Below are 16,832 nucleotides of genomic sequence, written 5' to 3'. Positions count from 1 at the left end.
TAACACACAGCACAATGAATGTTATTTGATAATGATGCAGATGCCATCCTCAAAATAAACCATTTCCAGGGAATAGGAGGAAAAGCAACACAGTAGGGGTTCCCACAGGCCAAATTCATCTTCCTGTAACTAGAAACCTTTCAGTTTCAGAGAGGAGATAAAAGTGACCCAGAAACAGAGAAATGAGTCTTTTGATAAGCAGCAGCTGTATTTAATCACTAAAATTATCCTGGACCTAATGGAAGAGAAAAGGTCTAAGTTAGAAAGGGGTGGGGCTTTTTCTCCCTCGCTTATTTTAGAAGCAAGTAGAAGTGAATGAAGAAAACAGAATCCCTAAGGTCAGACCCCGGTAGAGGCTCCAGGAAGTAGAAGTCCCCTCTCCTTCCTGCCCTTATGTCCAAGGTCACTGTCCTCAGGAATCCAAGCATGCTGCTCTGGCATAAGGCTGCCCCATGATGCCTTCCGCCTATGCCTCCAGAGACTCTTCACTCTGTGCCCCAGAGGGTTGGTTCTCCTCGTCCTCTTCATCAGTGGCCTGAAGAATCCTCAGCAGTTTGAGCTCAGGGTTCCAGCCTGTTCTAGAAGTACTGTTTGGGGTCCTCTCTTGGGCTTCCAGCAAAATCTCCATCTGAGTCCTGATGTCCTTGTTAGTGCATTCTACTGTGGAAAATTCAGGACCTAAAAAAAGACCCAGCCATTAATTGCACCTGTAGCCTTCTCCCAACTAACTGAAAAATCAAGACAGAAAGGAAGGGCTGGAATATCTTTAGGACCCTTCTGAGGGATGAGAGCTCTGCCCTCCAGGGAGGTGAACCATCCTGGTCAGCACAGGTTCAGCTCTCCCTGTCCTCAGTCACTTACTAAGGTTCCTCCACCCCAGTATCTTACTCTTCCTACCGGGGAAGGAATCCAGGATTTTCTTAGTGCAGTCCATCTGTGGTCTCTCTGTGGAATCCTGAAATTCATACATGTAAGGAAACTTGAATCAGGACTTTAGGAAACAAAGGGCTTTTCTAAAAGATGCTTTTCTTGGAGAAAATAGTATCTAAGACAGGACAAAATGCCACCTCCTGAGACTGAAGAGAGACGCTTGTGTCACGCATTCTTTGACCTCCAGGCTGACCAGATGAAGGCAGAACCCAGTTTTCCCCCATTTCCAGCTGTCAACTAAGGGTAGACTGCCTCCAAAGGTGGCTGCCAACAATTCCTCGCATTCCTGTATGTACATGCTGTTCTTTCCATCAAGAGATGGAGTTGATTTCCTCTCCCCTTGAATCTGGACTAGACTTGTGATTTTTTTGACAAATAAAATGTGGCAGAAGTGATACTGTTCCAGTTCCAGGCCCATCCCTAGGAAAGTGCTTTCATGAGATTACTATGCTGTCAAGAAGCCCAAACTAGCCACATGGAGAGGCCTCATAGAAGAGAACTAAGACAATTTGGCCAAGAGCCCCAACCCAGCCTCCAGCTGAATGCAGCTGCATGAGTGACCTTAAGCAAGACCAGAAAAACTGTCCAGTCAACCCACAGAACCATGAGAAATAGCAAACCACTACGGTTCTGCTTTGGGGTGGTTTGTTATACAGTGACAGACAACTGAAACAGCCCTAGCACAATGGCACTCCGACACTCTCACCTGTTTCAAAGTGGGGCCTTCTATCTTCATCTGCTGCTGCTGTGTTTTGTCACTTTCCCGACCTGGTAGAGTTCTGTGACCTAGTGACCACAAAATCAACGCAGTTCTCTTCTTATTGGTATTTCATACCCCATTGTTGAACTTCTAGTTGATCTCTAGTCTACAGGTGACTCCCCATCCAGGACAATACAGAACCTTAGAGGCAGGTAAAAGGGAGTTAAGCCCTCTGAGTTCTACATGTGATTCTGTTCACCTGGGACTGTGACCACACCTATTACAGAATTAGTGATTAAGATAAAGTCTGTATTAAAATATCCAGGATTCCTCCATGAAACCTAAGGGGCAGGTGCCTGTACATCATAGCAGCAAAAGAACCCCTAAGTCTACCTGTTCAGTCTATGAACACTGCTCTTACTTTCCGTGCCATCCCTACGCACCTATATTGGCTTCTGAAAATGAACATCCTCCCTCCCAAAAAACCTCTAGATCTATGATTCTTTTGTATCAGATGTTTCCCCAACTAGTCCCTAAATGCACTTATTCTTTCCTTTCTCAGTTTCCCTTTCTTTAAATGAACATCTTCCAATCTGCCACCAGAGGTATGATGGTAAAGGGGACGCTGATCGAGGAACTCCCTTGCTCGGCACGGGTGTTGGCCCCCTGACAGAACTAGCCCTCACCTGAGCCGCACACTGGAAGCACTGGGGCATTCTGAAAACCACCGAGGCCTGGATACTAACACCAGAAACTCTGATTTGACAGGTCTGGGGTGCAGCCTGGGTTTTAGGGTTTTAAAAGCTCCTCAATTGATTTCAGGGCACCGTGAAGGTAGAGCATCACTGACCACCACTGAGGATGAAGATCAAACATCTCAGCAGGCTCTTCGGCCTGACGTACCTCTCTCCCTTAAATGCCTGGCCCCGCCGCCACGCCAGACTGCTCAGTGCTCCTCCCCGCAGCCATGCTCCTCCAAGATGCCTTTACCCAGCCTATTCCTGTTTCCAGGAATTCTCGTCCATACTGGGAAAACCCTCACACATATTCAAGATCCAAAGCAAAAATAACCTCAGGACTTCCCTGGCAGTCCAGTGGTTAAGACTCCATGCTCCTAGGGCAGGGGGCACGGGTTCGATCCCTGGTTGGGGCACTAAGATCCTGCATGCCACACAGCGCGGCCTAAAAAATTTTTTTAAAAAAGAAACAAAAAATCATCTCTTGCATGAGGCCTTTCTCAGCTCAAGGAAGACAAGCCACCGCTCTAAGAACACAATTCAAAGGGCCCCCCAGTCATCCAAGCAAAGCTGCTCCTATTGGAGGCATCAGGAAGAGGAACAGAAGGCACCAGAATGAAACTCAGGGGACTGGCGATCACCCTGGATGCAGGGCTAACCTTGGACAAGTACCTCTGCCCCAGTTCTGTCTACCTCCCATGTGAAGGTCAGGAGCCTTCTTAGATCTTCAGGTTAGAAGACACTTTAGGTATCAGAGAGCTCAGTGGGATGGGAGTTAAACAAAGAACAGCATCCTTCTCAGGAAACATCCTACCCGAGCCCTCAGTGCCCCAGGGTTGCAGAGTGAATTCTGATGATTAAACAGTTATTTTCACATTACAGACAGCAATGTCCAGTCTATTTAGGGCAGAAGAATCTTCCAAGGTTTAGGGGGATTCTTTCTCCCATTCTGCACTCAAGCTGAGAAACGTCAGAGGGACCAGGGCAAGTATATCCTTCAGCTCAGACATGATAAGAACTCCAAAAAGGGAAATCTCTTATCTCTGGCATGAACACCACAGGAAAAGGATCCTCTGTCAAGAATTAGCCCCCTGACTGCTGGATGGGGCTAGATAGTGTGAGCTTCCTGAGACTTTTAACCTATGGCTGAGAAGCGGCTGACTCCGCTTCCTTAGAACTCTCATGGCCCTCTGGTGAGGGACCCTGGCTCTTCCCTGCCTTACTGGCCGATGAGCCCTCAGGGCTCTTCTCTTCAATAACCTGGGCTAGCTCTTCATCCTCAAACCGCTGCCTTTTCTAAAGTAGAACCTGAGCGGAAAGTGACTCTGACTCATGTTCATGGTCATCTCTCAAATCCCCATGTGAAGCAGACATCTGGCCCAGCTCGCTTGCTTAGTAAATATTTGATGGAAGGATGATACATGGTAGACCAGCCAAACCAAAGCATTCCAAGGGGAACTCCGAGCGCCTGATAAAGGCAGGTCCTCAAATGACAAACGTGTTCAGCTTTTCCTGTCCTCAGCTAGGTCCTGGGATTCTGTCACTCCCAAACCCATACATTCTCCTTACCACAGCGTGGGTCATAAACCATGGCACCTGAACGTTTATGCGAGGTGTTGTGGCTCCCTGGTTCACTCTTGGATTTCTTTTTAGCCTCCTGAAACCCACATGAGGGGGAACTGAATTAGGACTTTTGGAAGTGAAGAAACCTTTTCAAAAAGGGTTTAAAGGAAGGAAGTTAGTATCCATAACCATACAGGAACTTTGTATCTACAACCAGCAGACAACAGGGAGAATCCCATCTCTCATACGTCCCTTCCTGCTCCAGGCTTCACCCACTTGCTCCAATCCCAGCAGGTCCTAGGGGTCCCCTCGCTGCCACTCTACCTGTTTCCTAGTAGCTGTCTTCACCTTCCCCTGCTGCTGCCGCTGCTGCTTCCTGTAACCTGGTGACCAGAGAGCCAGCTCAATCCTCTTCTCCCTGACAGCTCCCACCCTTCCGCGGGGCTGCTTGCTGTGCTCTGCTACCCAATGGTGACACTCTCTCTCTGGTCAGGACCAAGCCGGGAGGGGGTGCTTTTTGAAGCTGCAGTTTTCTGAGTTCTACATGTGACCCTATAAGACTGTGGCCACAAACATGGGACCAAGATCAAGTATCAGAAATGTGGGCTGACGGGGAATGGTACCTGGAGATCTAGCAGCACCAGAAAAACCTACCTTCTGTTGTCAGGTTATAATATAGTTTCTTCAAATGTTCAGGATATCTCAATGCTGGTCTCTAGAGAAAAAAAAAAAAGAAGAACAGCTCTACTGTAGGTCTTTCCCTTTCCCAAAATGTATCCCCAAATGCATTCATCCATCTAGTCAACAAACATTTTTTGAGAAGCCAATGTGTGCAGCATTGTACCAGGGGCTGTGGAGAGGGGAAAGGTGTGGGAAGCAAAATGCAGAAGAAATAGAGAACGCTGCTCTCCTTAAACCTCTCCCTGTACATTTGCTTTCACCTACATACAGCCCAGCCCTTCTATGGGGCATGGATCCAGAGTGGAAGGATAGAAGAGAAAGAAGAAATAGAACGTTAACTCCTCCAGCCCTGAGGAGAGATGAGTTTGGACTTGCATACAGACATCTTCCTCTGAGGTTCCCTGGCTCTTACTTGCGGGGTGAGGCAGTGTACAGATAAATACATCTTAGCAGAAATGGCACTGTCAGGTCGGCTCTTTTCCAGGGGAGGTTTCTTTCTCATCATGGCCAGCTGTGTCTGCATCTCCAGATAAGGTACGGTTTTCCCTTTATCCAGCAAGAGGCTGCAGGGAACAGAGACAGCAGAAAGTCGGCAACAGCTCTTCTCGGCTGAGGAGAAAGAGATGAAAAGGCTCCACATTTGAAGACATGTCCACTCTGGGCCTTCAAAGGCCTGTACCAACAGGTGCTCGTTCAGTAATGGCTTTGAGATGCAAGTATGATAATTGTAGCTGAATGGATTAAGTGTTTACTATATGTCAGGCTCATGTGTTTTATACCACTGAATCCTTACCACACCGTAAGGACAGGTATTATTATCCTCATTTTGCAAATGAGGAAAATGAAGATTAAAGATGCTAACTAAATAGTCAAAATTCACAAAGGCGGTAAATTTCAATACAAAATTCAAAGGTTGTCTCGCTCCAAACCACATATCCATTCTGCCTCCCACTTACCCGTAACTCATCTACAGAAAGAAAAGCGTGTCTACCTCCCAGTGGAGGTTTAAAGGAGAGAAGATATGCAGTGTGCACAGGGCCTGGCAGATGGCAAGTACTTAATAAATGGGGGTGATTACTGTCATCACTGCACACTGATAAGTCCAAGAACTCAGTGACCAAGTAGAGTGGCAGTTTTCTCCCCTCCCTCCTCAGAAAGAGCATACTGCTTAGACCCTTCTCAGCTTCTGAAGAAAAGAAGATGCTCTGGCTCTCCCACAGGCTTACGTGGTACTTACTCCTTCAGTAGATCCTGAGGTAACATGTCATACTGGTTCCATAAAGGTACGCATTCTGAACTTAGTTGTTCAAACAAGTGTACTGGGGAGGGAGGAGGCACAATCATCCCTGGAGGTCCCAACTGTGTTTGTGGGTCCCGAGATGACTTGTGTTTCTGGAAGAGAAATGATGGAAAGAACTCCCTGAAGCACTCTTTTCAATGCCACTTCGTCCCATCAGCATTCCAGCCTCCCAGTACAACGATGCCATGGGAAACTCTTGTTTCCAGACCGACTCCAGCATCCTCGCCTCCTCTACACTACCAGACCCACCACATTTTTCCTAATCTGGCTCTCCAACCCTACTGTTGAATTCAGATAATACGGGGATTAGCTGCTTTGTGTCATTTTTTCCCCAAAAGGTTCTGAACAAATACTTATTGGCCAACTACGTGCCAGGCACAGGGCTAGGGCTGGGGATTCAGCAACAAACAAAATGGGCCAAGACACTATTCTCCTGGACATAGCAACCTGCCAGCTCTGTGACTTACCCAAGGCTACATTTACCCAATAAATGGCAGAATTAGAATTAGAAGCACAGGTCCATTATAACTTCTAGTCTGTTGAAATTCTATTCCCATCACAATGAAAATTAGCTTTTAATCAACCAAAAATTCCCTCTGAATAGCCAACAGTTCCTCCTAACATCTCTTCAAGGTGTTCTTTTACCTTCCTACAAGGAGGAGGTAGGGGAAAAGAGTCTCAGAGCAGAAGATGGTTTGGTAATTATTCCTTCCTTAAGAGGGGTTTTCTTTGGCAGATTTTGTTCATTTAAAGAGAGAATGGGGGGAGGGGGAAGATACCTGAAAGGAAAACAAAAATAAACTCTGCAGAGTAATATCATGAAGGTTTGGCCAAAACAGCAAACTTACCCCTGTAGATTTCTTTCTTTTCATCTCCCCATCCTGGCTGCGAATAATATGCTTCTTCTCAGCTGGACTTGAAATAAGAATAACCACAACTTATTCCCAAACATCTTAAACAGAAACATCAGGGATATGTATGAGTGATGACCATGAAGATTTCCATCCTCCATTCAGTACTCTAGGACGGCTGGCTGGGAAGCCAGGGGTGCCTGCTTCCCAGAGGCTGCTAAAAACAAGAACCCCACCCCCACCTCGCCCTCACATCTGAACTAGGTTCCCCACCGTTCTCTCATACAATCCAGTTACTTACTTTCATAGTATTCATCCAAACTAGTAATTATATACTTAGGTGCAGCGATGTCTATAATGTCTGAATCCCACCACCACCATAAGACTGCAGGAGGAAGGGACAAAGTAGTTAGTTCTCCACTGAATTCCACTGCTTAGCACAGAGGTGCTCAAATATTTTTTGCTCTGTCATCTCCCTCCTCCTTCTTGCCTGGAACACAGATATGATGGCTGAAGCTCTAGCAGTCAACTTAGACTTTGAAAGCCCCTAGAAAGCACCTAAGAAGATGGAAGCCATGGGCTAAGGATGATGACCCAGAAAGCTAGAAGGAGCTCTGGCTTCTGATTACTTCATGGAGCTGACATACTAGCCCTGGCCCACCCAACTCTGGGCTTCTTTTACATGAAAGGAAATAAATCCTTAGGGGTTTTTTGTTTACACCATATATATTCACACACAAAATGCATATATAAAGAAGCATTCACAGGATTTTTTTAAAGAAAATAAAGTCTCATCATCTCTAAACAGTCACTCAAAAAGAATCTGAAAGCCTCAGCAGTCACGAAAGGAAAACCAATTTCTTCCAATGATTGTCAATATTAGCAAGCCTTTGGACCTTCGACAAATGATCTTCGTCACACTTGCTTTGTACACAAGTTCTATATATATGCTATTCATTTTGTACCAGTGTGCTAGTCCTTAGGGTTGAGACCAAAGATTCATGGGCTTCACTGAAAACTTTACTAGTCGCTGATGGCTAATAAGAAAAACTGATAGTCAGAAGGCATTTGTTTCTTAATCAAACCTCATAAATACATTGGGCCCTATCTGGTATGCTATTTACTGTCAGGTAGAATTTTACGTAGAAAACTCCCAAAGCATGAATCTCAAAGTGTACCAACAAGAATTCCAGTGTAGCAAGAGGCAAATACAAGAGACCACAGCCTTCTGCTCTGCTTGACCTCCTGCTTCTTGCAATGAGCTAGCTAAAAGCAAGGTCACAGGGGACTTCCCTGGTGGCACAGTGGTTAAGAATCCACCTGCCAATGCAGGGGACACGGGTTCGATCCCTGGTCCGGAAAGATCCCACATGCTGTGGAGCAACTAAGTCCATGTGCCACAACTTCTGAGCCTGTGCTCTAGAGCCCATGCTCCGCAACAAGTGAAGCCACTGCAGTGAGAAACCCACGCACCGCAACGAAGAGTAGCCCCCGCTCGCCGTAACTAGAGAAAGCCCGCGCGCAGCAACGAAGACCCAACACAGCCAAAAATTAATTAATTAATTAATTAATTTTAAAAAAAGAAAAAAAAAAAAACGAGGTCACAGAGAGAAGGTCTGCAGAGGACGATAGGCATTTGTAGAACATTAAGAGTTGAAGACTCCCAAATTCTCGACATGATACTCACCTCGTATGCTTCTCTGGGATCCAGATTACATCCGTATTTCCTACATCTTGAGGACAAGGAAGTTGTGTCTCATTCAAATTTAGCACTGATAGCTAAGAGAAAGATATAAAGCCTGTGTATGGCTTGAAGTTACCCACTCCTAATGGTATTCAGTACCAGGATAAGGACTGAATCATCATGCTAACCAAAAGGTATGGTGGTTCAGAAGATGGTAAGACAAAAACATTTCCCATCCCCAAAATATCTTCATACTATTCCTCTGAGAAACTAGGTATCAGTAAAGGTACTCTGCAAGAGTGAGCACTGGTAAGTGTATAGTCTCCCCTGCCTCCCTGCCACATTAGGGTAGCATTTAGCAACTCCCAACCCCACCTCATAGGAGGATACCTTGGGGCTTACCTAAGGGAACACTACTCGTTCTGCTCACTGCACTCCAGAGACTTAGATCCCCTGAAGATAAAACAACACAGTCTGGGAGCAGGGAGAGAACCGATAGAGGCAGAAGCAAGTTTTCTACTTTTACAGCCTGTCTACAATTATAAGCAACTACATAAAAGTTAAAGTCATAAATTTTTTCACATTTCACTATTTAGGATCCTAGATCTATAAGGAAATCTTATAAATCATCTAGTCTATACCCCTGGCAGGATTCAGGCAGGGAAAAAGAAAAACTATTAAAAATAAGGTTGTCCCCATGAAAAGGAACTAACTGGCTTGGGGGAACAGAGAAGACCTTTTTTGCACCATAAACCCCTTTATGCATTTTGAATTTAGAACCATGCGTGTGTATTATCCTAGACAATTAACTTAAAACTAATTGAATCTAACCCTCTCATTCTGAAGAGGTCAAAGAGGTAAGTGATTTGTTCATTCATCTTTTCAAACCCATCTACCCTCTCTTGGTCCCTTACACTCTCCACCACATGAAAAGTGAAGGATCTTATGGAAAAAAATATAAGGCATCCAGTAGGACTGCAAAAAATAGTAAATCTCTATTGTAGACAAGTAGAAGGGTTTTTTCCTTCTTAAAATTTAGCTCTTCTCCTAACTAGCTGTGCTTCAGCAAATCACTTCCTATCTGGGCCTCAGTTTCCTCAACTGTAAGATAACATGCGATAGACCACAGCAATATTCTTCAAACTGCATTTGCAACTTATTCATAGGTCATGAAATCAAATTTTGTGAATCACAGCCTACACTGTTCTAAAATGAAATAGAATAGGATAGAAAATTTCAGACTCTATCACTCATAGTTAGGGTAAAGATTGTTCCATGATATTTTGTTGTAAAGTGTATCTCTTACCATAGGTCATAGCTAAAAAAACTCTGAAAGTCATGAGTGTAGACGATCTTGAGGCTTATTTTAGATCTGACATTCCGGCATTCTAATTTCCCTGTATTATGAGATGACAGTGTTTACTTAGTAGCTGAACATGCTCTATGCAGGACAGAGATAGGAATTCTCACCTATGCCAAACTGCCACAAATCAATCCCACTGTGTCTGGGATTTCTAGAAACAGTATAACATGTAAAGGCATTAGCACAGAGTCTAGCACATAGTAAGGGCCCAATATTAGTGATCTTCATCATGATCATTATCATTGTTCAGATTATAGTCATCCTGAATGTTAAATAAAGGCAAATATTTTATTCCCACTAGTAAAGAGAAAATGCTGAGGAAGTACCTTTTTTGATCTGTGACTTACTTTGGGAGATCTGTTAGTACGGCATATTAAGTCTCTGTCAGGTAAATCCTTCCAAGGCCTAAAATATGAGAGTTTCCAAACATGAAACAGAGTCACAAAAGACTTACTGGAATGATAAAATTAGTGCTATGAGGAAAAGCCTCCTACTTATCTACAGAAACCCTTGGGCTTAATTCCTACCAAATGAATGTAGGGTCTCAGCATCGCCTTAAGTTTTGTTTGTTTTTCCTGGAACAGCTTCCAGACACTGCACAGTGCAAACACTTCACAACTATTTGTTGCATCAAACTGAATTCATAGCCTCCAACTACTGAATTCTCTCCAACTACAGATAGTTACATCACCATCAATAAAAATTTATTAAGTAACTTTGATGTAGATGTTCAAAAACATGCTAAATAAACAAAATGTGGCACGGACATACAATGGACTATTTTTCAACCTTAAAAAGGAATGAAATTCTGAAAAATGTGACAACATGAATGAAGCCTGAAAACATTATGCAAGATGAAATAAGCGAGACACAAAAGGACAAACATTGTATGACTCCACTTATATGAGGTACCTAGAATAGGCAAATGCATAGAGACAAAAAAATTGAATAGAGATTACCAGGGGCCACAGGGAGGAGGGAAAGGGGAGTTATTGTTTAATGGGCACAGAGTTTCTGTTTGAGACGATGAAAAAGTTCTAGAAGTGGATAGTGGCGATGGTTGCACAAGACTGTGAGTGTACTTGATGCTACTGAACTGTACACTTAAAAATGGTTAAAATGGTAAATTTTACGTTATGTATATTTACCACAGTAAAAAAAAAGAATATCAACCCTTTACATTTTCATATCATTTGCTATTTTATTTTTTTTAAAAACATGTTAAATGTATAAATGAATGAATATTGCAAAGAGGTGTAAGATAAAGACCTAACTCCTTGGCCTGATTTATCAAGTCCTCCGAGACACAGGCCCCTACTTTTTACTCCAGCTCCCCAGCCTCATCTCTGACCATTCCTGCTCTCTGTTCTAGACACAATGAGCTACTTTCCTGATACATAAACAATTTCCTCTTGCCTCCAGGCCTTTGCATGTGCTATAGTCTAGAACTCTCTTCCCGTGCATTACCCACTTATAAGCCCCACTTTACTAGGCTGCTCTGCTTTCAGGTCTAGGCACAGATACCATCTGTACAGAAGACAGTGCCCTGGGCTAGGAGCCCTACCTGTGTGCTTCCACATACCAAGGGGGCACTTCTCTCACCACACACATCACACTGAATGGTTCTTTGTCTCCCCAACTAGGCTGAAAGCCCCTTGGAGGTAAAGACCGTATCTTGTTTACCGTCGTATCCCCAGCGCACAAAAAAGTGGCCCCACTAAGATATATTTCTGAATTCAATGAGCAACCAAGCAAATGATGTCATAGTCTGCTTTGACAGGCCCTGACTGCAAGAAGCCACCATTTTCTCAGCGTTCAAGTCTCAGAAAACCAGCAAGTAGTCCTACCCTCTCCTATACTACCTTTTAGCCTAACAGAAATCATCAAGGGCTGCTTAAATCAAACAGGAAAAAGAAACCACTATAAGGGCCCCCATTAGTGTTTTGATTCCAGGCAACAGGGCCTTTGAATTTTAAGTCTACGTTTTCCACAGACACACGTCCCTTAGCTTCCAACATCAGCAAGCTCTAACTGGGTGCCTAGACTCTATAGGAGATTCAAAAGGAAACCACTGCTTCTGCCTTTGAGAGCTTACAAATAATTTCATACCTAAAAATAAAAGATAAGAAAAACAGTGTATATGGACACAGTTTTCTCAAGACCCCCAGAAGCTGATGAGATACTCCCTGTTATGAGTTGAATTGTGTTCCCCAAAATTCTTATGTTGAAGTCCTAACCCCCAGTATCTCAGAATTTGACTGTATTTGGGCACCTCCCTGTGGTCCAGTGGGTAAGACTCCGAGCTCATAATGCAGGGGGCCCAGGTTCGATCCCTGGTCGGGGAACTAGATCCTGCATGCATGCCGCAACCAAGAGTCCGCATGCCACAACTAAACAAGTCCGTGTGCTGCAACGAAGATCCTGTGTGCCACAACTAAGACCCGGCGCAGCCAAAATAAATAAATAAATAAATAAATAAATATTTTTAAAATCTTTGTTTAAAAGAAAGGAATTTGACTGTATTTGGAGATAGGGTTTTTAAAGAGATAATTAAGGTAAAATGAGGTCATATAGGTGGGCCCTAATCCAATATGACTGGTGTGCTTGTAGGAAGAGATCAGGACACAGACACACACAGAAGGAGGACAATGTTAAGACAAAGGGAGAAGATGGCCACCTACAAGCCAAGGAGAGAGGGCTCAGAAGAAAACAACTCTGCCAATACCTTAATCTTGGACTTCTAGCCTCTAGAACTGTGAGAAAATAAATTTCTGTTGTTTAACCCACAGTCTATAGTACATGTTTTATGGTAACCCTAGAAAACTAATACACCGCCCCCCCCTTTTAACCAACTCCTACAAGACAAATAAGAATACTTTCTTGGACTTCCCTGGCGGCGCAGTGGTTAAGAATCTGCCTGCCAATGCAGGGGACACGGGCTCGAGCCCTGGTCCGGGAAGATCCCACATGCCATGGAGCAACTAAGCCCGTGAGCCACAACTACTGAGCCTGTGCTCTAGAGCCCGCGAGCCACAACTACTGAGCCCGTGTGCCACAACAACTGAAGCCTGCATGCCTAGAGCCCGTGCTCCGCAACAAGAGAAGCCACCGCAATGAGAAGCCCATGCACCGCAACGAAGAGTAGCCCCCGCTCGCCACAACCAGAGAAAAGCCTGCACATAGCAACGAAGACCCAATGCAGCCAAAAATAAATAAATAAATTTCTATTAAAAAAAAAAAAGGGCTTCCCTGGTGGCGCAGTGGTTGAGAATCTGCCTGCCAAGGCCGGGCACACGGGTTCGAGCCCTGGTCTGGGAAGATCCCACATGCCGCGGAGCAGCTGGGCCCGTGAGCCACAACTACTGAGCCTGCGCGTCTGGAGCTTGTGCTCCGCAACAAGAGAGGCCGCGACAGTGAGAGGCCCGCGCACCGCGATGAAGAGTGGCCCCCGCTCGCCGCAACTAGAGAAAGCCCTTGCACAGAAGACCCAACACAGCCAAAAATAAAGAAAGAAAGAAAGAAGCTTTCATTTTTTAAAAAAAAAAAGCACTAGTGTTCTCAACAATTAGTTTAAAAAAAAAAAAAAACTTTCTTTCTGTTTCCCACTGACTATTCATCACTCCTTTAAGTGATTTTTTTTTTTTTTTTTTTTTCTTTTTTGGCCACGCCATGCAGCTTGCGGAATCTTACCTCCCCGACCAGGGACTGAACCCGGGCCACAGCACTGAAAGCGCCGAGTCCTAACCACTGGACCACCAGGGAATTCCCATTAATGTTTTGTTTTTAATCTAGCTTTCTCAAAGTCTACTACATGGGCAAAGGAAGTTAACCCAGAATTTTGAGGTCGGAAGCCCTTTAAGGAAGATTCCATGATAATTTACCTGCGTTGAAATTTGGAGTAAAACTTTGAATGTTGAGACAATAAAGAGTGAGCCTTGGGGAAGGTAAATCCTGATAAATGACCACAAGCAAGTCTCTTGGCCTGGAAGCAGGAATCTGCGATGTTTACAATGGTGAGCACTGGGAGTCTGTCTGAAAGACCAGACCGGAGGAAAACATGTAACATGTCAAAAGGGAGCCAAACAGAAACAATTCAAGGATCTTGTAAGGAAGGAGACAGGGCTGGCTAATTCACCTTCAGCATCCAGAGGAGATCTGCGGGAGGAATCCAGAATTCGAGGGTGGCCCCTCTCGATTCGGCGGAGAGTTGCCCAGCATTGTGGGTGCTGACAAACAGCCAGGTCACAGGTAGTTTCATCCCACTGGCTTTTATCTGGCAAGTCCATAGCTACAAATGCTTTAGGACAAAAGCCAATCTTGCAGCTTTCTAGCCCTCTGGAAAAACAATCACCACATAATTAGGGAATACTATACATTAGCCACGCAGTCCAGATATTAAGTTGCACTCAAAGCATGAAATATTTCTATTGAACCATATAGATAAATGGTGGTCACAGGATAATTAGGAATTGGGTAACAAGCAAGTATGAAATAATCTCAGCATGGAGTAGAGTGATAAAGAGTTTGGGTTCAGACTGACTCCAGAAGGTCTCCTAACTGACCATTTAAATTAATAACTGAGTGACCTGATATTTAACCAATCTGAGCTTCAGTCTCCTCAGCTGCAAAACGAGGATAAGTCTATTTCACAGGGTCACCACAACAATTAATTAATGGACATTAAAAGTTCTGGCATATAGTTCAAAATAAATATTAGCATCCTTTCCTTTTCCCCTTCATTAATCATTAGGGAGAAGATGCCACCATCTCCAAAAAGCCTTATCAAATTATAATTAATGTACATAGGACTTGAGTATCCTCAGATTTTGTTATACACAGGGGCTCCTGGAACCAATCCTCTGTGGATACTGAGCGACGGCTGAGGCGCAAAAGTACTTTAGACGGCTCAAACTTTTGGAAAAGATGCTTCAATTTTCAGTATGCTCCAGTTCTCACACAGGCGGCTAAAATACCCACCAGAAATGAATGGGTTTGCTCAAACAGCAAATCAGTCGACCCACAGTCGCATCAGAAGCCACTGGCTTTTCATTTACTGGCTGTATACTCTTGGGCAAGTTACTTCACCTCCCTCAGCCTGTTTCCTCATATAAAGTAGGGAAGGGGAAATCCCTAAGTAGCATCATAGAAGCATTAAATAAGATAATCTACTTTTATGCATGATATATAACAGGTGCTCAATAAATGTTATCTTTCTCTCTCTAGAAATGTTTTAGGCAATCACTACCACTTGATCCCTAATAACTTTTTAAGGACAGTGTCCATTTCTTTTTTCTTTTACTCAACACATTTATTGACTACCAAATATGTGAGGGGAACTGTTATGGGCATAGAGAACAATAAAGAACAAAATAAGTCCCTGTTCTAAAGAGCTTATAGTTTAAACCAAAGATAGCAAACTATTGGCCTGGGATTGAACCTGACCTATGATTTGTTTTGTTTGGCCTGCACTTTGAGCCATTACGCAAAGATGGAAATAGTCCATAATGTCCAGATTGCTGGCTCCTCTTAAAGATTAAAATATCTAACAACACAGGGGCCCAATTCCAACTAGATAGCAACTGGCTGGAGCTGAGCACTTCCTGACATCTTTAAACCAGGTGTATTCTAGCCAAGTGGACAGTTCTCCCACCAAACCCTATAATCTCTAACTGAAGCAGTTTCAGTTGCCATTTATCATCCCATTTGCTGTTGTTTTTTTTATAATAGGGAAATATTTCTCCGTGTTCATGTCTCTGTCAAAAACAGGAAAACTAAGGGTGACCTGAGACAGCAGATTTCAAGAAAAAAAAGCATTTCTGCTTTGCGGGAGTGAGGACAATTGCTACAAATGTAATAGGAAAATGGTAGAACTTAAAAAGCCACTGCAGCGACTTCCCTGGTGGTGCAGTGGTTAAGAATCCGCCTGCCAATACAGGGGACAAGGGTTCGAGCCCTGGTCATGGAAGATCTCACATGCCGCAGAGCAACTAAGCCTGTGCGCCACAACTACTGAGCCTGAGCTCTAGAGCCCATGAGCCACAACTACTGAAGCCCACACTAGAGCCCACACTCGTGCTCCGCAACAAGAGAACCACAACTAGAGAAAGCCCACGCACAGCAATTAAGACCCAATGCAGCCAAAAATAAATAAAATAAAATAATTTTTTTTTTTTTTTAAAAAGCGGGGTTCCCTGGTGGCGCAGTGGTTGAGAATCTGCCTGCCAATGCAGGGGACACGGGTTTGGGCCCTGGTCTGGGAAGATCCCAAATGCCGCGGAGCAACTAAGCCTGTGAGCCACAACTACTGAGCCTGCGCGTCTGGAGCCTGTGCTCCGCAACGAGAGGCCGCGAGAGTGAGAGGCCCACGCACCACGATGAAGAGTGGCCCCCGCTCGCCACAACTAGAGAAAGCCCTCGCACAGAAACGAAGACCCAACACAGCCAAAAATAAATAAATAAATAAAAATTTTTTTAAAAAAGCCACTGCAAAACCATGGAAATGTTTTTTTACTAGGAAAGATGCACTATGAACAATTCGATGAACTAAAAAGCAAATACAATTGTAAGAGGGTTTGTTTTTGAATGCGAATATAATGTTACATTATTCTTACAACCGGCTGCGTGTTGCCCTTTTGTTACCTGACCAGCCCGAATTGAGCCCCGAGGTCTAGTCATGCCCATCTCTATGTCGCCAGCCCTAGCACTGTGCTGGCAAAGTAGTCTGCGTTAAAAAAAAATTTTAGGTAACAGTTATTCTTAATACCATTACTACAAAGTCGAGAGGGCTAAAAAGATTAGAGGTGGCCATTCGCGCCGGCAGAGTTGAAAAAAGATTTCCCGCTTCGTTCCGGAAAAGGGAAGTGGGAGAATGCGGACTCGGACGGCCGCGCTTCCGCGAAACCAAAGCAGAAGCCAAGCGGCCTAATCCCACAGAAAAACGCCACTCTTCGACGCGCGGTGAAGCGAACGATGGGCCCAGCCTCTCATGGGGAGGAGCCCCGCCCCGCCAGCTCAGTCCACGCC

General features: G+C 44.4%; 1 protein-coding gene across 7 annotated transcripts; it reads right to left on the bottom strand.

Annotated features, from left to right (window-relative positions):
- Positions 1 to 5: 5 nt before the first annotated feature.
- Positions 6 to 16,811, bottom strand: LOC309634188 (uncharacterized protein C9orf43 homolog). 7 transcript variants are annotated; one of them, XM_082404093.1, is made up of 14 exons: positions 16,449 to 16,811; positions 13,945 to 14,144; positions 13,691 to 13,841; positions 10,157 to 10,214; positions 8,450 to 8,541; positions 6,760 to 6,826; positions 5,849 to 6,003; positions 5,024 to 5,174; positions 4,585 to 4,645; positions 4,255 to 4,313; positions 3,937 to 4,024; positions 1,637 to 1,716; positions 889 to 955; positions 6 to 678 (listed from the first exon to the last, which is right to left on the bottom strand). In XM_082404093.1, exons 2-14 carry the CDS (start codon positions 14,093 to 14,095, stop codon positions 467 to 469), a joined length of 1,392 nt encoding a protein of 463 aa, XP_082260219.1. In that variant the 5' UTR covers positions 14,096 to 14,144; positions 16,449 to 16,811; the 3' UTR covers positions 6 to 466. The 7 variants fall into 7 exon arrangements, with proteins under 7 accessions (XP_082260219.1, XP_082260222.1, XP_082260223.1 ...); XM_082404096.1 differs by having other exon boundaries at positions 898 to 955; XM_082404097.1 differs by having other exon boundaries at positions 3,964 to 4,024.
- Between the last annotated feature and the right edge of the window lie 21 nt (positions 16,812 to 16,832).

This window comes from Balaenoptera borealis (assembly GCF_965194805.1).
Source record: "Balaenoptera borealis genome assembly, chromosome: 8".
In the NCBI taxonomy this organism is placed as follows: domain Eukaryota; kingdom Metazoa; phylum Chordata; class Mammalia; order Artiodactyla; family Balaenopteridae; genus Balaenoptera; species Balaenoptera borealis.
This window is presented reverse-complemented; position numbering and strand designations above follow the sequence as displayed.